Source organism: Thalassophryne amazonica, chromosome 12 (assembly GCF_902500255.1).
Source record: "Thalassophryne amazonica chromosome 12, fThaAma1.1, whole genome shotgun sequence".
In the NCBI taxonomy this organism is placed as follows: domain Eukaryota; kingdom Metazoa; phylum Chordata; class Actinopteri; order Batrachoidiformes; family Batrachoididae; genus Thalassophryne; species Thalassophryne amazonica.
In genome coordinates this window covers 104,577,552-104,598,439 of record NC_047114.1, presented here as the reverse complement: position 1 = coordinate 104,598,439, position 20,888 = coordinate 104,577,552, and the positions used below count along the sequence as shown (strand labels likewise).

At 41.2% G+C, this 20,888-nt stretch overlaps 1 protein-coding gene across 1 annotated transcript in view; it reads right to left on the bottom strand.

Moving 5' to 3' along the window:
* Positions 1–20,888, bottom strand: part of amph (amphiphysin) — a 424,563-nt gene that overhangs the window by 139,503 nt on the left and 264,172 nt on the right. The window contains exon 14 of the mRNA XM_034182651.1: positions 14,990–15,013. Coding sequence (XP_034038542.1) covers positions 14,990–15,013 — 24 coding nt within the window. The remainder of the gene's footprint in view (positions 1–14,989; positions 15,014–20,888) is intronic.

Genomic DNA, 20,888 nt, shown 5'->3' with positions numbered 1-20,888 from the left:
GGCCGTGATAACTCGTGTGCACGTTTTCCTTTAATTGAGCCCTCAAATTAATAAAACATGCGCACGTTTTCCTTTCGTTCAAAATGAACTTCATAATATGACCTAAATTGTCATCCTCACGACGGGGAGACGCTTCGTCCTCAGCATCCGTTTTAATGTGCTTAAACTCCAGATGATGTCATGCTGGGCAGCTGGAGTTCTCTATATGTCCTTGTGCGCCCAAACCATGATGATACACTCTGACCAGATCCATTTCTAATGGGGAAATGTATCACACTGTCTGCTGGTTTATTGGCTAATAATACTGAGTGCACATTTTACAAATTGTGGCCACATTTAAGTACACTCAACAAAAATACAAACGCAACACTTTTGGTTTTGCTCCCATTTTGTATGAGATGAACTCAAAGATCTAAAACTTTTTCCACATACACAATATCACCATTTCCCTCATACTGTTCACAAACCAGTCTAAATCTGTGATAGTGAGCACTTCTCCTTTGCTGAGATAATCCATCCCACCTCACAGGTGTGCCATACCAAGATGCTGATTAGACACCATGATTAGTGCACAGGTGTGCCTTAGACTGCCCACAATAAAAGGCCACTCTGAAAGGTGCAGTTTTGTTTTATTGGGGGGGGGGGGGATACCAGTCAGTATCTGGTGTGACCACCATTTGCCTCATGCAGTGCAACACATCTCCTTCGCATAGAGTTGATCAGGTTGTCAATTGTGGCCTGTGGAATGTTGGTCCACTCCTCTTCAATGGCTGTGCGAAGTTGCTGGATATTGGCAGGAACTGGTACACGCTGTCGTATACGCCGGTCCAGAGCATCCCAAACATGCTCAATGGGTGACATGTCCGGTGCGTATGCCGGCCATGCAAGAACTGGGACATTTTCAGCTTCCACGAATTGTGTACAGATCCTTGCAACATGGGGCCGTGCATTATCCTGCTGCAACATGAGGTGATGTTCTTGGATGTATGGCACAACAATGGGCCTCAGGATCTCGTCATGGTATCTCTGTGCATTCAAAATGCCATCAATAAAATGCACCTGGGTTCTTCGTCCATAACAGACGCCTGCCCATACCATAACCCCACCGCCACCATGGGCCACTCGATCCACAACATTGACATCAGAAAACCGCTCACCCACACGACGCCACACACGCTGTCTGCCATCTGCCCTGAACAGTGTGAACTGGGATTCATCCGTGAAGAGAACACGTCTCCAACGTGCCAAATGCCAGCGAATGTGAGCATTTGCCCACTCAAGTCGGTTATGATGACGAACTGGAGTCAGGTCGAGACCCCGAGGAGTCAGGTCGAGACCCCGATGAGGACGACGAGCATGCAGATGAGCTTCCCTGAGACAGTTTCTGACAGTTTGTGCAGAAATTCTTTGGTTATGCAAACTGATTGTTTCAGCAGCTGTCCGAGTGGCTGGTCTCAGACGATCTTGGAGGTGAACATGCTGGATGTGGAGGTCCTGGGCTGGTGTGGTTACACGTGGTCTGCGGTTGTGAGACTGGTTGGATGTACTGCCAAATTCTCTGAAACGCCTTTGGAGACGGCTTATGGTAGAGAAATGAACATTCAGTACACGAGCAACAGCTCTGGTTGACTTTCCTGCTGTCAGCATGCCAAATGCACGCTCCCTCAAATCTTGCGACATCTGTGGCATTGTGCTGTGTGATAAAACTGCACCTTTCAGAGTGGCCTTTTATTGTGGGCAGTCTAAGGCACACCTGTGCACTAATCATGGTGTCTAATCAGCATCTTGATATGGCACACCTGTGAGGTGGGATGGATTATCTCAGCAAAGGAGAAGTGCTCACTATCACAGATTTAGACTGGTTTGTGAACAATATTTGAGGGAAATGGTGATATTGTGTATGTGGAAAAAGTTTTAGATCTTTGAGTTCATCTCATACAAAATGGGAGCAAAACCAAAAGTGTTGTATTTATATTTTTGTTGAGTGTAGATCGTGCCCTTATTTACTCAAACGATGCTTAAAACGAGCGCACAATATAATAAAATGAGCGCATATTCTCTCCACATGTAAAACATTTTGCGATGACACTTCCAGGGCTCCATAAAAATGCCTGTTTTTACAAATAAAAAAATGGAATATTTTACAAAAGCACACTTATCTGTAAACACCAACACACGTCACATTAATGTGTTGGTTTACATAATGAATGACTCAACCAATCAGTGTTTTGCAGAGGCACATTTTACCAGAATCCTTTGTGATCTGTCTGTTTGTTACAAAACTTCAGAATTAGTGCATTATTCAACATTAAAAGATATATGTTATATTTTAAATTGTACAAATGCCAGAATTGACATTAATGGAGTTATTTTATCAGTATTCATTTTATTTATACACCAAACCATAACTCAGCATTGCTTTATTTTCCAAGACCTCCGCCTGACCGGAGCGTTGTGATAGTATAGAGACCTGAGCTTTGCGGCTGTGCTTAGCTTGTGTGTGCTGGAAGCCATGTAGTAAACAAGAGCTTCCAGCAGGGGGCAAGATGTTCAAAGATAGAAGTGCTGGCTCATTGTTTTGGTCTGTCGCTTTTGATGCTACCAGATGCGATCGTGATGTTAAAACTCAAATTCAGTTTGTTAGTAGTTGCAAATGTACCAGAGACAATACTGGAATTTATCGTTTATCTGTAACTCCCGATACATTTTTGGGTGGTTTATCGTTTTATCTTTATCAAAGATAATTTTTCAGTTATCTGATTATCTGTTATTGAAGTTAATTTTTTGGTTATCTGTGCCCACCACTGACTTCTTTTCACCCCAGGGTCACACAATAGGCCTGTACCCTGTGAACACAATAATAATAATAATAACACTTTAAAATCCGATCTCAGAGAGACTGGAAGCCAGTGAAGGGATGCCAGAACCGGCATAATATAGTCAGTCCTTCTGCTTCATGTCAGGTTTTGCTGCTGTCTTCTCTTGCCAGATCCCTGCACCTGTTGTATCACCTCTCACGCCCTCTGGTGGTCCATGCAGTGGATGGCCACAAACCTGGTCAAATTACCCATCGTACTCAGTCAGTCCGGTTAATAATCGCTGAGAATTATTCTGAGACAATTAGTTTTCATGTATTTGATAAAATGACTCATTCTTCAATATTGGAGCACCCCTGGCTGAAGAAACACAGACTTTGAATGGTCTAAGGGACAGATTAGTTCCTGGGGACCCGCTTCTGTGGGATGTTGTCTGCCTAGTTCTGCCGTTAAGGTACCGGTCTTGAATCCAGACCTCTCCGGAGTTCTGCAGTGTTATCACAATTTAGCTGAAGTCTTTAGCAAAGCAAAGGCTAAATCGTTACCACTGCATCATCCTTAAGATTGTGCCATCGAGCTACTGCCATGAACTAGTCTCACCTCTGAGTAAATTATTCTCTCTGACAGCACCTGAACGCATTGCTATGAATGAGTACACTCAGGAGTCATTAGATGCAGGTTTGATTCGGCCCTCATCTTTGCCCGTCGGGGCGGAATCTTCTTTGTAGAGAAGAAAGACAAAACCCTCCGTCCGTGCATTGATTACTATGGCCTCAATGAGGTCAAATTAAGAACTGGTACCCGCTGCCTCTCATTGCTACTGTGTTCTAGCTGCTAGAGGGCACCACAGTTTTCACAAAATTGGACCTTCACAATGCTTACCATTTGGTGCACATTAAACAGGGGGATGAATGGAAAACAGCTTTTAATACTCCAACTGGTCATTATGAATAATGCCGTTTGGGCTATACAATGTCCCCGCTGTATTTCAAAATCTGGTTAACGACGTAATACAGCAGTTTCTGAATAAATTTGTGATTGTATATCTTGATGATAGTGCTGGAAACTCTGCTTCAGAATCACCTGTTCGTCAAAGCCGAAAAATATGAATTTCATAGAGCTACTGTATCCTTCTTAGGATTTGTGATCGCTCAGGGTGAGATCCAAACGGACCTAGAGAAGGTTGCGGCGGTTTGTGATTGGGCAGTCACTAAGAACCGAAAGGAGGTACAGAATTTTTGTGCTTTGCAAATTTTTACTGTAAATTCATCTGTAATTTCAGTACCGTGGCCACGCCTCTGCATAACGTCACCTCGTCCCTCCGGGCATTTCACTGGACGCCAGAGTGTGACGAGGCATTCCGGGTCCTAAAAGATTGCTTTACTGCAGCCCCTCTCCTGCTCCTTCTTGACCCCTCCCCCGACAGTTCATGGTCGAAGCTGATGTTTCCAATGTAGGCGTCGGAGTAATCTTGTCTCAAATGAATCCTAACCCTGACCCTCCAAACTGTAATGACAGTAATGACTTCATGACTTTCTTTGCTAATAAAATTTTAACTATTAGAAAAAAAATTACTCATAACCAGTGGTGGGCACACTTCCGATAATCCGATAACAGATAATTATCGAAGATAATGTTTTCAGTATCGGATCTTTTTAGATAACTTTAAAAACCACTATCGGACCAATTATCTTCTGATTAATTTTTATCCGATAACTTTTAAACTGATAAACAAAATAAACAAAGCTGAACAGTGACAAGCATTTTTAAAAATAGTTCAGAACCCACCTGTTAAAAGTTTTGTAACAGACGCATAGTTATAACCTTTGCAAACAGAAGAGAACTGTTTGTATAAAAAGCATCTCAATCCTCTGCAAACAAAGGAAAAACAGCCCCAAAAGGAAAAAGAAAAAAACATTTCCTTTAACACCATACCGATATGCTCGCAATATGACCTAAGTCATCCAGAGGCATACATTTTTAATTTATGGTTCAAATTTTAACCAAACTAATTTTGGACAAGTTATTTAAAATTACTGTCATGTCTGAAGTTTCATAAAGTAAAAATATCACATATATGTTTTAGTTTTAAAGTAATGTGCTAATTTTTAAGGTTTTGTGAGCACATGCTCTGCCCCGCAGTGCATTTTGGGTAGGATGATGTAATCTCAGTACGTCACAACAGGACAAATGCATTTCAGACACTCTGTTCAGGCTCCACGGACAACAGCATTAAACTCTAGTGCCTAAAACTCTCTTGAATATATTCTCTGCGTTTATAGACGTTGATTTTTTTAATTGCGTTTCTTAAATTCCACACAATTTAAATGCGAGCAGACAGGGATTATCTAGAATTTGTTTTGAAAGCCTCTACTGCCATCTAGCATCTACTGGCCAGTAGTGTTCATGGAAGTGTCTGGGAACCAGTAGACGCCAGTGTTCTATTTATTTTGACCCCGGTTATGTCAGATGATTGTCAAATCAACTTTTTTGCTTTGCAAATGGCTTTTTTTTTTTTTACAAATGAAATTTAAAAACAAAACAACTGTAAAATAATAATAATAATAATAATAATAATGATATTATTACAAGTCAGCTCTGTAGTGTTTGCACAGGCACAGTGCGAATGGTTGGATGCTCCTTGTAGCTTTCAGCAGCAGGATAACCTCATGACGGCCGACTACAATAATATATCAAACAGGTTTGATTCTCATTCGACCATACGATCGGCGATCAGGAGGTGGTCGTCAGATGTTGACCGCAGCTTGATACTCCATGAACACTACACGATGCAGGACGCACGATTAACCTGAAACTTGCTCCAAAAAATTCCTGCATGAAAAATCATCTCGCACACTGTAAAGCACGTTTACAACATCAAATGAATGTTGTAAAGAGAGAATGTGGAGAGAATGTGCGCATGTTTGCGCACATTCTCTCCACAAAACATTTTGCGATGACACTTCCAGGGCTCCGTAAAAACGCCTGTTTTACAAATAAAAAAACGGAATATTTTACAAAAGCACATTTAAACACCAACACACGACAGATGTCACATTAACGTGTTGGTTTACATAATGAATGACTGAACCAATCAGTGTTTAGCAGAGGTATGTTTACCCAGAATCCTTTGCGATCTGTCTCTTTGTTACAAAACATCAGAATCAGTGCATTATTCAACATTAAAAGATAATTAACTTCAGTTAATTCAAAATGCTGCAGCTAGAGTACTGACGGGGACTAGGAGAGCATATTTCACCCATATTGGCTTCTCTTCATTGGTCTCCTGTTAATTCTAGAATAGAATTTAAAATTATTCTTCTTACTTATAAGGTTTTGAATAATCAGGTCCCATCTTATCTTAGGGACCTCATAGTACCATATCACCCCAATAGAGCGCTTCGCTCTCAGACTGCAGGCTTACTTGTAGTTCCTAGGGTTTTTAAGAGTAGAATGGGAGGCAGAGCCTTCAGCTTTCAGGCTCCTCTCCTGTGGAACCAGCTCCCAATTCGGATCAGGGAGACAGACACCCTCTCTACTTTTAAGATTAAGCTTAAAACTTTCCTTTTTGCTAAAGCTTATAGTTAGGGTTGGATCAGGTGACCCTGAACCATCCCTTAGTTATGCTGCTATAGACTTAGACTGCTGGGGGGTTCCCATGATGCACTGAGTGTTTCTTTCTCTTTTTGCTCTGTATGCACCACTCTGCTTTTAATCATTAGTGATTGATCTCTGCTCTCTTCCACAGCATGTCTTTTTCCTGATTCTCTCCCCTCAGCCCCAACCAGTCCCAGCAGAAGACTGCCCCTCCCTGAGCCTGGTTCTGCTGGAGGTTTCTTCCTGTTAAAAGGGAGTCTTTCCTTCCCACTGTCACCAAGTGCTTGCTCACAGGGGGTCGTTTTGACCGTTGGGGTTTTTCTGTAATTATTGTATGGCTTTTGCCTTACAATATAAAGCGCCTTGGGGCAACTGTTTGTTGTGATTTGGCGCTATATAAATAAAATTGATTTGATTTGATAACACTATGTAACACAATTTTTGTTCCTGGCTTCTAAGTGTTATATTTCAACTGCTTATGCCTAAAGTCTATGGAAAAATGACTACATTCAGCACAAACTTTGATTTTATATTTTTAACGTCCTAGAAAGTTCTAAAAGTTTCTTGAAATTTCTAGATAATTCTGGAAACTTCTAGAAAATTCTGGACAGTTCTAGCAGTTAAAGAACATTCTAGAAGACTACTCAGTAGTAGTGAAGGCGAATCGAGAATATTCTTGAAAACAGACAAATTTCAAAATATCATTGTCCTGATCACAGAAGCAAAGTTTCTGTGGAATAACAGCTATTTTCTATTTATTTAAGGCATAACAGGTTAGGAAAACACACTGTGTACCCAGGAACAAAACAAAAATAAAAATTTGTTACATAGTGTAATAAGTTACATCCCTGTGCCTATCTCTCGAAGAAATTGTCTCATGCTGAAAGGAATTATAACATTGGAGACCGGGAACTGTTGGTGGTGAAAGTGGCCTTGGAGGAGTGGCACAACTGGCTAGAAGGGGCACAAGAGCCATTTTCAGTATGGAGGGATCATAAAAACTTAAGAGTACCTTTGCTCTGCTAAGCCTTTAAATGCAAGGCAGGCCCACTGGGCCATTTTCTTCAGCCGGTTTACTTTCGTTCTTTCCTACCATCTGGGTTCTAAAAACGGAAAACCGTATGCGCTTTCCCAGCAGGGTGATCCGTCTTACATTCCTTCTGAACCTAGCACTATTCACCCAACGTCATGCTTTGTGTCCACCATTACATGGGAGTCTTAAGGTCAGGTCGGCCACACACGACGTACCCAACCCACTAGGGTGTCCGAAAGGTAGTTTATATGTTCGTGATGGACTGAGGGGTGAAGTCATTCGGTGGGGGCATGACAGCCAGTTCGCGTGTCACCCGGGCGTTAAGAGAATGGTGCAGATCATTCAAGAAAGGTTTTGGTGGCCATGTATGCAGATTGATATTACTATGTAAAGGCTTGTCATGTATGCACTATGCATAAATCATCCACCAGCTCACCGGCTGGCGAACTCCTTCCGTTGCCAATTCCTACATGACCCTGGTTGCACATAACCATTGATTTTGTGACTGGTCTTCCACCCTCTATGAGGAATACGTAATTCTGACTGTTGTGGATAGTTGTATAGTAGATAGTAGATTGTCTAAAATGGCGCATTTTGTACCCTTACCAAAGTTACCTACAGTGAAAGAAACCACTGAAGCTTTATTACTGAACATTTTCAGATTACATGGTTTCCCTCAGGACACTGTTTCAGACCGCGGACCTCAGTTTGTCTCTCAGTTCTGGAAAGAATTCTGCCGCCTGCTGGGAGTCTCTTTCAGCCTCACCTCCGGGTATCACCCACAGGCCAACGGACAGAAAAAAGCGTTAATCAGAAGCTTGAGAAGGGCGTCCATATTCTCGCCTCCAAGCACTCGGCCACGTGGGCTTCTCAGCTGGTGTGGATAGACCTGGCTCATAATTGCCGTCTGTCATCCTCCACCAGTTTCTCCCCATTTCATGTAGTACATGGTTTTCAACCCGGTCTGTTACCACCCACAGACCTGGACTCACGTGTGCCCTCTACTTTAGCCCTCATACTTTGCTGCCGGTGAATCTGGGAGTGGGGTTATCGGGCTCTCCAGTGTGCTTCAGCCAACTATAAGGTAGCTGCTGATGTGAAGAGATCCACGGCACCTGTCTACATCCCGGGCCAGAAGGTCTGGCTCTCTACACAACATCTGCCTATCAGAGGACTTACCAGGAAACTTGCTCCCAGGTTCGTTGGTCCAGTTCCCATCTCCAGGTTTCATGCCAGCCATGTAAAACCAGTGCATTCCAATGCTTTGGCTTTCCCTATCTCTCTTCTCTGTCTCTCTTTGTGCTTGGTGGTGGGTGGTGCACACTGTTTGGGCCACACACTATTCTGGAGCTTTCCACACACCTGTTTCTAATCTGTAGCTCATCAACAGGGTGTATATAAGTTTCACTGGTTGCACTAGTCCCTCACCAGATTGTTGTGCTTTATGCCTTCGATTACAGCTCTGTTCTTGTGTTTTCCTAGTCCTCCTGCCACATTGTGTTTTTTGACCACCTCCCTAATTTTTTCGACCACACCTTATCACCTGATGTACCTGATTTGTTTGCTGGTTTTGGACTGCTTTTTTGTGTATTGGACCCTGCTTAATCATACAATAAACAATCTTAAACACCAGAGCTGCTTTGTTGAGTCCTGCACTTGTGTGCAGACATCTCTGTCCACCCAGCCTGATAATCTTCAACTATACCAGTTGAGTGAGTTTACTTCATTTACAGTGGAGTATGTGAGAATGCACATATTGCCATGGAACAGTTTTGGCTTTTGCTAAATTGTTTATTGGCCTAATTGATTGGCCACTCACAACAATTTCTACTGCCATTAAACTGGCATCAGTAGTTGATTAATTATTTATTAATTTAGATCACCTTAAAGGTCATGCAGAGTATATCAAAGTATATTTTTTACACTAATTAACCTTTGCAAGCAGCAACATTATTTTCATTTAAATAAAATTATGTTCTGATTGAAGCAACAACTGTGGATATAGCCACTTTCATGAAATAATTTTAAGATAAAATCAACGTTATTTATCACAAAGGAAATTATTTTACTAGAGTACAGAAACAGTGAACATTTTTTTACAATAAGTACAACAAATTTATGCAAAATGACTGGAAGATATTTGCACAAGATATGTGACAATATTGCACATAACTCATAATAACTGAATAACTGTTCATTATGCATTCATCCTGCAGAAGGGGGAGGAATTATACAGCCTGATTGCCACAGGTAGGAAAGACCTCCTGTGGCGTTCTGTGGCTCACCTCAGTGATCTCAGTCTTTGGCTGGAGGTATTCTGACAGGACATCACTGTGGCATGCATGGGGTGTGTTGTGAAAGTGTCGTGACACGGACCCACAACAGGGGGCGTTAATGAACGGACAATGGATAAGCCAAAAGTAACAATTTAATGTTGTGAATCGCACAACGAAGTACAGACAATAACAATATGGTGGAATGTCAATTATACACAAGGTGACGTGTGGGCAGGCTCGACGATAGAAGACGTCTGGCGAGAGAAGAGCCGGATCCCACACAGCTTCCACCACCAACGGAGCTGAAGAACACCGGAGCCGCCAAGCTCTGCGCCCCAGGTGGCCGCTGTCTTCAGCAGTCAGACCCGGTACTGCTGGCAGAGAACAGAGACAGTACTGATGAGTGTGAGTTCGCACACTCAGTAATCCCACAGTCTGTATACAGTTAGGAGGGAAAACCTCCACCTCCAATCACACACTCGTGCAGCTCCCGAGATAACCACTTATCTGGGTGGGGTGGGAGGCGAAGCCGTCGCAGTCCACACCAAACGCCAACTCAGCAGACAGGGTATCCGTCCCAGGAAAACGGCTGCAAAAGAGATCAGACTGATGCTCGGGTTAAGGTTCAGCAGAGAAGTAATTACCTGAATGGTAGCTGATTTCTCGGCGGGGAGGTGGAGTTGCAGTCCGGCCTTTATGGTGGTGGTGATGAGTGGATGATGAGTGACAGCTGTCACTCTCTCGTGCTTGAAGCCCGCACTTCAAGCAGGGCGCCATCTTGTGGTGGTGGGCCAGCAGTACCTCCTCTTCAGCGGCCCACACAACAGGGTGGGAGGTGTTGTCCAGGATGCTGAGCAGCTTCCTCAGCATCTTCCTCTCTGACACCTCCACCAGAGTCTCCAGTTCCACCCCAGGACAGAGTCAGCTCTCCTGATGAGCTTGCGGAGTCTGTTCATATCAGCTGCCTTTAGCCTACTGCCCCAGCACACTACAGAGTAGAAGATGACGCTGGAAACCACCGAGTGATAAAACATCTGCAACATATTTCTGCAGACACTGAAAGATCTAAGCCTCCTGAGGAAGTACAGTCAGCTCTGACCTTTCTTATACACAGCATCTGTGTTTACAGTCCAGTCCAGTTTGTTGTCTACCCAGCTAACTCAACATTTTGGTAAGATTATATATTGACTATATTTACAGTTGTATGTAAAAATTTGGGCACCCAAGATGATTTCCATGATTTCCCTTTATAAATCATTGGTTGCTTGGATCAGCAATTTCAGTTAAAAATATCATATAGGAGACAAACACAGTGATGTTTGAGAAGTGAAATGAAGTTTTGAGGATTTACAGAAAGTGTGCAATAATTCTTTAAACAAAATTAGGCAGAAGCATAAATTTGGGCACCCCAACAGGAAAAATAAGCTCATTTGAAATGGACAGATGCAAAGTAGAAAAGTGTGCTGTGGTCTGATGAGTCCACATTTCAAATTGTTTTTGGAAATCATGGACGTCGTATCCTCTGGACAAAAGAGGAAAAAGACCATCCAGACTGTTACCAGCACAAAGTTTAAAAGCCAGCATCTGTGATGGTATGGGGTGTGTTAGTGCCCATGGCATGGACAACTTACACATCTTGTGATGGCACCATCAATGCTGAAAGGTACATCCAGGTTTTGGAGCAACACATGCTGCCATCCAAGCAATGTCTTTTTCAGGGACGTCCCTGCTTATTTCAGCAAGACAATGCCAAGCCACATTCTGCACGTGTAACAACAGCGTGGCTTCGTAGTAAAAGAGTGCAGGTACTAGACTGGCCTGCCTGCAGTCCAGACCTGTCGCCCTTTGAAAATGTGTGGGGCATTATGAAGCGCAAAATACGACAACGGAGACCCCGGACTGTTGAACAACTGAAGTCATACATCAAGCAGGAATGGGAAAGAATTCCACCTACAAAGCTTCAACAATTAGTGTCCTCAGTTCCCAAATGCTTGCTGAGTGTTGTTAGAAGGAAAGGTGATGTAACACAGTGGTAAACATACCACTGTCCCAGCTTTTTTGAAACGTGTTGCAGGCATCCATTTCGAAATGAGCAAATATTTGCACAAAAACAATAAAGTTTATCAGTTTGAATATTAAATATCTTGTCTTTGTGGTGTATTCAATTGAAAATAGGTTGAAAGAGGATTTGCAAATCATTGTATTCTGTTTTCATTTACATTTTACACAATGCCCCAACTTCATTGGAATTGGGGTTGTACATCACTATTTAGTAGATCCTCCTTTTGCAGAAATAACCACCTCCAAATGCTTCCTATAGCTTCCAATGAGAGTCTGGATTCTGGTTGAAGGTATTTTGCACCATTCTTCTTTACAAAACATCTCAGGTTTGTTGATTTCTGAGCATGGACAGTCTACTTAAAATCACACCACAGATTTTCAATAATAGTCAGGTCTGGGGACTGAGATGGCCATTCTAGAACATTGTACTTGTTCCTCTGCATCAATGCCTTAGTAGATTTTGAGCAGTTTAGGGTCGTTGTCTTGTTGAAAGATCCAGCCCCGGCGCAACTTCAACTTTGTCATTGATTCATGAACATTGTTCTCAAGAATCTGCTGATATTGACTGGAATCCATGTGACCCTCAACTTTAACAAGATTCCCAGTACCTGCACTGGCCACACAGCCCCACAGCATGATGGAACCACCTCTAAGTTTTACTGTAGGTAGCAAGTGTTTTTCTTGGAATGCTGTGTTCTTTTTCAGCCATGCAAACCGCCCCTTGGTATGTCCAAATAACTCAATTTTAGTTTCATCAGTCCACAGCACCTTATTCCAAAATGAAGCTGGCTTGTCCAAATGTGCTTTAGCATACCTCAAGCGACTCTGTTTGTGGCGTGTACACAGAAAAGGCTTCCTCTGCATTGCAGCATCATACAGCATCTCTTTGTGCAAAGTGTGCAGTATAGTTGAACGATGCACAGAGACACTATCTGCAGCAAGATCATGTTGAAGGTCTTTGGAGCAGGTCTGTGGGTTGACTATGACTGTTCTCACCATCCTTCACTTCAGCTTATCTGAGATTTTTCTTGCCCTGCCACTTTGGGCCTTAACTAGTACTGTGCCTACGGTTTTGCATTTCCTAACTATGTACCTCACAGTGGAAACTAGGGATGGGTATCGATAAGATTTTATTTATATCGATACCATTATCAATTCCACTTATCGATCCGATTCCTTATCGATTCCCTTATCGATACCTCTTGTGATTTTTTTGTGTACTAAAAGCAGGCTTTACAGGTTTTCTATGTCAGCGGGTCAAAGAGCTTTTTCTTCTCGTGCACCCGCTCTGTGGAACGGTCTTCCTGTGACCGTGAGGAAGTCGGAGTCCGTGGACATTTTTAAGTCAAGACTTAAAGCCTATTTTATTGTCTTTATCATGAATAGTCTTTATTTTATATATGTTTTATTCTTTTACTTCTGTTTTTAATTATGTATTTGAATTTTTTTATTTATTTATTTTAATTTTTTTATGTTGAATTGTTCTATGTGAGGCGCCTTGAGACGGCTTTTGTTGTGATCTGGCGCTTTATAAGCCGATTAAATTGAAATTGAATTGAAATTGAACAACATTTTATTGAGTCTTAAAGTAAATAAATATGAAATTGGTCACTGGATCCTTAAACTTTGGACATAATGTAATTTATAAAGAATGCAGCACGTCTCATTTTGGGAGGAAAAAACATTTTAGTCGATTATAGTTTCTTGTCTGTCTTACAACGTTTGTAAGAGGTGTCATTTTATTTAAAGCGGCAATTCGTTTTGAAGTTATTAATTCTGACCGGACTCTGTCTCAGCAGAGAGCCGCACAGGGTTTGGAGCTGTGACAACGGAACGGAGGACGATTCTTGTTTCTTGACTGCAACAAGACATGAGTCCCATTTAGTGACTTTAATCCACACAAAGTGACTCACGGTATTTTAATGGCTTTGAGAGGGGTTAAGAAGCGGACTTGCCGTTTCTGAAGAGCAGCGAATCAAAGAACCAACGAGCTAGTGGATCGAAGCATTGCTTCAATGGTTCATGTTTCAAAATGGTGTTGCGCTGCAGAAACGGTTGATTACAGAACCGCTGCAGGGTCTGTAATCAACGTAGAGGAATGATCATTTTCCCGACAAACACCCTCAAAAACAACGGCTGCTCTGAAGGACCGATAAGGGAATCGTTAAGCAAAAAGGCTATTGATATCAGTGGATCGAATCATTTCTTAACGATGCCCAAAAAGAACCAGTCCTTGATACCCAACCCTAGTGGAAACTGACAGCTGAAATCTCTGAGATAGCTTTTTGTGTCCTTCTCCTAAACCATGATGTTGAACAATCTTTGTTTTCAGGTCATTTGAGAGTTGTTCAGAGGCTCATTAGAAGGGATGCAAAGAGGAGAAACATTTGCAAATGGCCACCTTAAAAACCCTTTCTCATGATTGGATTCACCTGTGTAAGGAGGTCAAGGGTCAATGAGCTTACCAAACCAATTTTGTGTTCCAATAATTAGTGCTAAATGTATTCAAACCAATAAAATGACAATGATGCCCAAATTTATGCACCTGCTCAATTTTGTTTAAATAATTATTGCGCACTTTATGTAAATACTAGAAACTTCACTTCTCAAATATCAGCGTGTTCGTCTGCTATATGATATATTTAACTGAAATTTCTGATCCAGACAACCAATGACCTATAAAGGAAAATCACGGAAATTATCAGGGGTGCCCAAACGTTTGCATACAACTGTAAATTATGGTTAACAAAAACGTTAACAGAAACGTTTCTAGAATGTAACGTTATTACTTCCTTTAATATTCATGTTTATAGTTGAGGGAAATTTGACACATATATTAGTTCTAATCTTGCCATATTTATTACTTGAATTTTCATTCAATGACTAGTTAATGACTTTAGGTAATGTTACCAGAATGTTCTGGGAGCGTTTGGATGAAACATATTTTTAGGTGACTTTAAAAGCAGCTTTAGAAATATATTTACAGAGAAAAATGGTGATGTGTTCAATACTTATTTCATCAGTTGTATTTGTGAATGAGGCCCAGTGGGATGAGAATATCTTTGTGCAGATGGTATATTCTGTAAAAGAGGTCAAATGATGTGATAGAACTGTTTAAGTTACTGTCCTGTGAAAATGAGTGACTTTCCAACTTAAATGATGATAAACATTCAAAAAACAGTGACAACAGCGACATGCTTACTTACAGACTGGCCTGTTTGGCTGCTTGCCTAAAAAAAAAAAGAGTTCAGATTTATTTATGTATTGTCAAAAAGTTTAACATAACCAGACAAAATGTTACTTTAATATGAGAAAAAGCTGCTTACTACCTAATATTTATAAATAAATATAAAAATATGAGGTTAAAAAAAAACCTTTGTGGAAAAAAAAAAATCATACAATTTTTCTTAGTCTGCAATATATAAGAAAATGTAAGTATTATCTAATGGCCTTTGAGCAAAGACATTAACCTCAAAGTTGCTCCTGGTGTGCAGTTAAGCACATGGCATGACAGCACCCTGACAGCAGTGTGTGAATGGGTGAATGTGAGGCATTCCTAAAAAGCACTTTGAGTATACGTTTCACACAGAAACGCTCCATTTAACAGTTATTATTAATTACAGTAAAACTCGCCTACACCATCATTTTTCATACTCACCGGACAAAAGCAAAAGTCCCAATGCTTTTGAATGGTTTTCCATGCAATAAACACCATATATAAAGGATTTTGTGTAATGATTTTTGCTCACATTGGCCAAAACGTCCCATCTGATTGCAATGCATTTTCATTAAAAGCCCCTCGCATGTACTGGACAGAGCAGTCTGGACGTGCCTGGTAACAGAGGTATGAAATTAATTTCAGCACTAACACTCGCCAATTCAAGGAAAGTGGGTACCATATTTCCACGATTAAAAGACCAGCCGGTTATTTTTTTCCAAACCTTGCTCAGACACGGGACCTTGCTGCCTGCACTGTAATATGGTGTTAAGTTTCACACATATCCCTGGATGTGATGAACCAAACCGCTTTAGATCAGTGCCCTCTGCAAGATTCTCCAGAGCCTGACGCACCTGCTAAATCGGACACCCCAAAGGGCTGAGATTTGTCACTTTTCTATTTTTACGCCTTCCTCTCCCATCATAGATTAATAGTTTTTGCAGCATGCACACTGATTACATTTTGATCATGGATCAAATATGTCTTGCAGAAAAATCCGCAAATATGACCAACTTCACAACACGGACTCAGAAAAAGATGCTGAAATTACCCGCAATTCATGGAGGAAACTGCAACCTTATCTTTGGTTTGGAGGTTGATGATTGTATAAAGAATCTCATTGAGGGACAAATTAATCCAGAAAAAGCCGCTGTTCCTGTTGCAAATTGCATTAAGATGCGACAGAGAACACACACGTCGATGTCATTGCATGGCCACAGAGCTGCAGAAGCATAAATCGGGCTTTAGGATATTAAGATACCACTCTGCAGCAGACTTAGAAAAAAGATTGACTCAACCAAATGTAATTCTTTTAATGCACATATTTTTTTTTAGACAAAGTTTTGACCTGGTCATTAAATGAGGCAGGTCCCGATTCAGAATTCCCTGTAAATTGTGTGGCGTCACCTGACTGTAACCAATCCGTACATATGACAGATTTCGATTAAAACGGACAAAATTTGCTGGTCCACATGAACCCATTATATGCGGGTTTTACTATATCTACAATTACAAGCATTGATAATTGTAAGAATAGTGGCTCGTTTGAACAGAATCACCTGATGTACACAGAATAAAATGGCCGCATTAAACCAAAATTTTATTTGAAATGAAAGTTATATTGATCTTTTCTCCCTTTCATTTTCTTTATTCATCAGCTCCTCAAACTATTCCCTCCACCTTATCAACACACACTCCTCACTTGTTAACACATTACCATGTGTATCTTTTACCACCCTAACCTGCTGCACATCCTTTCCAGCTCTGTCCCTTACCGTTTAACTTCTTGCACAGTTCACTATATGTCATGATTTGGACTTTTGTATCATGTTATGTTCTGATTAGTTTTGGTTTGTTTTTCTGTGTGTGTTTTCTCTTGTTGGACTTTTCCTGCTTGAGCTTTGTCTTTCCTTATCTCTCTTGTCTGTCTCTCTTTGTTGTGCTGCCTTGGTTTGCTGCTGTATCTGCCTCACTCCCCCTCCCTTCCTGTGTCTGCTGGAGCCACTTGTGGAACTGATTGGATTCACCTGCTTACACTCATTAACCACCTGTACAAATAACTCATCTCTCCACGCTCTCAGACGCTGGAAACTCAGTTTGCCTACAGGTCTCTTCAGCCTCATCTTTGGATTACTTTTTTGTACTTTTATTCCGTGGCTTATACTAACTCTGTGTTTCCATTGTCCTCAGAGCTCCTGGTTCCCTCTGCTTCACTGTGCCATCTGATCCTGTTCTGTGCTGGTTCCAGACAAATGGTGTTTGGGTGTGACGTTCCTGCCTCCCGTTAGCTCCAGCGGTCTCTCCCACCTCCAGTGCTTGGCTTCTTGGCTTGTAACACTCACAATACTTATCAATAAATCATTCTGTTTTGTACTTTTACTTGCTTTCTGCATTTTGGGTCCTAAACCCTGTTCTCTCGGGTTTAACCATAACACTCTTGGAGCTTGGTGGTGGGCGGTGCATACTCTCTGGGCCACATCCTGTTCTGGAGCTTTCCACACACCTGTTTCTAATCTGTAGCTCATCACCAGTGGTGGGCACAGTTCCGCTAATCCGCTAACCGCTATTTATCGAAGACAATGTTTTCATTATCGGATTAGCTTTTCAGATAAGTTTGAAAACCATCATCGGACCAATTATCTTCCGATAAGTTTTGGTCCGACAATTTCTAGACCGCTAACATTTTTGCTACCATTTAGCTTTTTGTAGTAGATGTGCAGTTCTATCCTCTATAAACAGAGAAGAGCTGGTTCTGGAAGAAACCACTCTATCCTCTGCAAGCAAAGGAGAACTGGTCATAGAAAAGAAAAAAGCTAATTTCTTTTGACCCCATACTAATATGCTGGCAATAGCACCCAAGTCATCCAGATGCATACAGTATTAACTTATGGTTAAAATTTTAACCAAACTAATTTCGGACAAGTTATTTAAATTAACGTCATGTATGAAGTTTTATAAAGTGAAAATATCAGATATATGTTTTAGTTTTAAAATAATGCGCTAATTTTGAAGGTTTTAATGTGGACATGCTGTGTCCAGGTGCATTATGGGCATTCACGACAGAAGAAATGCATTTGAGACGCTCTGATCAGGCTCCACAGGGACAACAGCATTAAACGCTTTGTATATTGTGAGTAAAACTCTCATGAATATATTCTCTGGGTTTATAGACGTTGTTATTGTGTTTGTTTTATGTAAAAATGCCATAAGAAGCTCAGGTTGCTTCTCCAAAAGCCAAAAAGTCTGTTAAATTGTGATTCAGGCTGTGTGATATAACCGGCGTCAAAATGCATAGAGCACTGCCATCCACTGGCGACCAGTTATATCACAATGTTGTCGACTGCAGGATTTTAAAATTATCTGTAGGTTTCCAAAACCTGAGAGACCACAGACGTGGAGATAAATAAATAAAAAATCATAGATCTGACAGGTTTAGTTGTACAGTGTGTGGTGTCAGCCACATGGTAAAAACAACACACACAAACAGATTTCACACACGAACATTCCCAGGTCAGACACCTCACTTTCTGATTGGCTGCATGTCACATTTAGCTCCTCACGTCCTTAATACACCACACTTGGCAGGAATATCTGATAAGATTATATTTAGCATCATCACGATTGTCGGGGCGTCCTTAAGATTGTCGGAAGGGGAAGATCGGGTCCAATAACAGCCTAATTATCTTGGCATGTGATGATGCCTCATGGAGCGACTGATTGATAGTGTTATGACACCGCACCGAACATGTTTTCACTGTTATTTGAGTTCTTTGTGCAACTGACATGATTATTCAAGCATTCAAAAGGCGATTCCTATCGCCACACAAGGAACCACACACGAGAATGTTTTTTTGACAGTTCTTGTTATTGAAAGAAACCTTGTCTCCCTGACCGGACAGAGTTGTGATGTCATCACGCGTGTGCTTAGGCACTGTCTAGCGGGATCTTGACAATTTCTTTTTTTTTTATACAAATGAGAAAAATGACATATTTTACAACAGCACATTTATTTGTAAACACCAACACGTTACATTGATTCACTTGTGTTGGTTTTTACATAGAATGAATGAATCAACCAATCAGTATGAGCGGAGGCTTAGTTTACCCATAATCCCTTGGTGTGTTAATGTTCAAATCTTCAGAATTAGTGCATTATTTTAAAATGAACAGATATGTGTTATATATGACTTTGTACATTGATGTAGTTATTCTATCTGTAATAATTTTATTTATAAAGTAAAACCATAACTCAAACCTGCTTTCCATTTCCAGACCTCTGCCTCATCGCTGGACCACTGTATCCTGTCAGGGTAAATGATGCTTTTCTACAGCAGGGGGCAGAGTGTACAAAGACAGAAGCGCTGGCTCATTGGCTGTTTGGTTTGTGATTGCTATTGGTTCTATTAGAAGCTCTGACAGTGTTTAAACTCAAAATCAGCATCTTAGTAGCTGAGAACATATGGGAGGCAAAATTGAAAGTTATCGGTTATCTGTAGCTTCCGATACATTTTTAGACAGTTTATCGGTTTAGCATTAATCAATCAATCAATCAACTTTTTTCTTATATAGCGCCAAATCACAACAAACAGTTGCCCCAAGGCGCTCCATATTGTAAGGCAAGGCCATACAATAATTATGAAAAACCCCAACGGTCAAAACGACCCCCTATGAGCAAGCACTTGGCAACAGTGGGAAGGAAAAACTCCCTTTTAACAGGAAGAAACCTCCAGCAGAACCAGGCTCAGGGAGGGGCAGTCTTCTGCTGAGACTGGTTGGGGCTGAGGGAAAAAAACAGGAAAAAGACATGCCGTGAAGGGGGGCAGAGATCGATCACTAATGATTAAATGCAGAGTGATGCATACAGAGCAAAAAGAGAAAGAAACAGTGCATCATGGGAACCCCCCCACAATCTACGTCTAAAGCAGCATAACCAAGGGATGGTCCAGGGTCACCCGATCCAGCCCTAACTATAAGCCTTAGCGAAAAGGAAAGTTTTAAGCCTAATCTTAAAAGTAGAGAGGGTATCTGTCTCCCTGATCTGAATTGGGAGCTGGTTCCACAGGAGAGGAGCCTGAAAGCTGAAGGCTCTGCCTCCCATTCTACTCTTACAAACCCTAGGAACTACAAGTAAGCCTGCAGTCTGAGAGCGAAGCGCTCTAATGGGGTAATATGGTACTACGAGGTCCCTAAGATAAGATGGGACCTGATTATTCAAAACCTTATAAGTAAGAAGAAGAATTTTAAATTCTATTCTAGAATTAACAGGAAGCCAATGAAGAGAGGCCAACACGGGTGAGATATGCTCTCTCCTGCTAGTCCCCGTCAGTACTCTAGCTGCAGCATTCTGAACCAACTGAAGGCTTTTTAGGGAACTTTTAGGACAACCTGATAATAATGAATTACAATAGTCCAGCCTAGAAGAAATAAATGCATGAATTAGTTTTTCAGCATCACTCTGAGACAAGACCTTTCTGATTTTAGAGATATTGCGTAAATGCAAAAAGGCAGTCCTACATATTTGTTTAATATGCGCTTTGAATGACATATCCTGATCAAAAATGACTCCAAGATTTCTCACAGTATTACTAGAGATCAGGGAAATGCCATCCAGAGTAACGATCTGGTTAGACACCATGCTTCTAAGATTTGTGGGGCCAAGTACAATAACTTCAGTTTTATCTGAGTTTAAAAGCAGGAAATTAGAGGTCATCCATGTCTTTATGTCTGTAAGACAATCCTGCAGTTTAGCTAATTGGTGTGTATCCTCTGGCTTCATGGATAGATAAAGCTGGGTATCATCTGCGTAACAATGAAAATTTAAGCAATACCGTCTAATAATACTGCCTAAGGGAAGCATGTATAAAGTGAATAAAATTGGTCCTAGCACA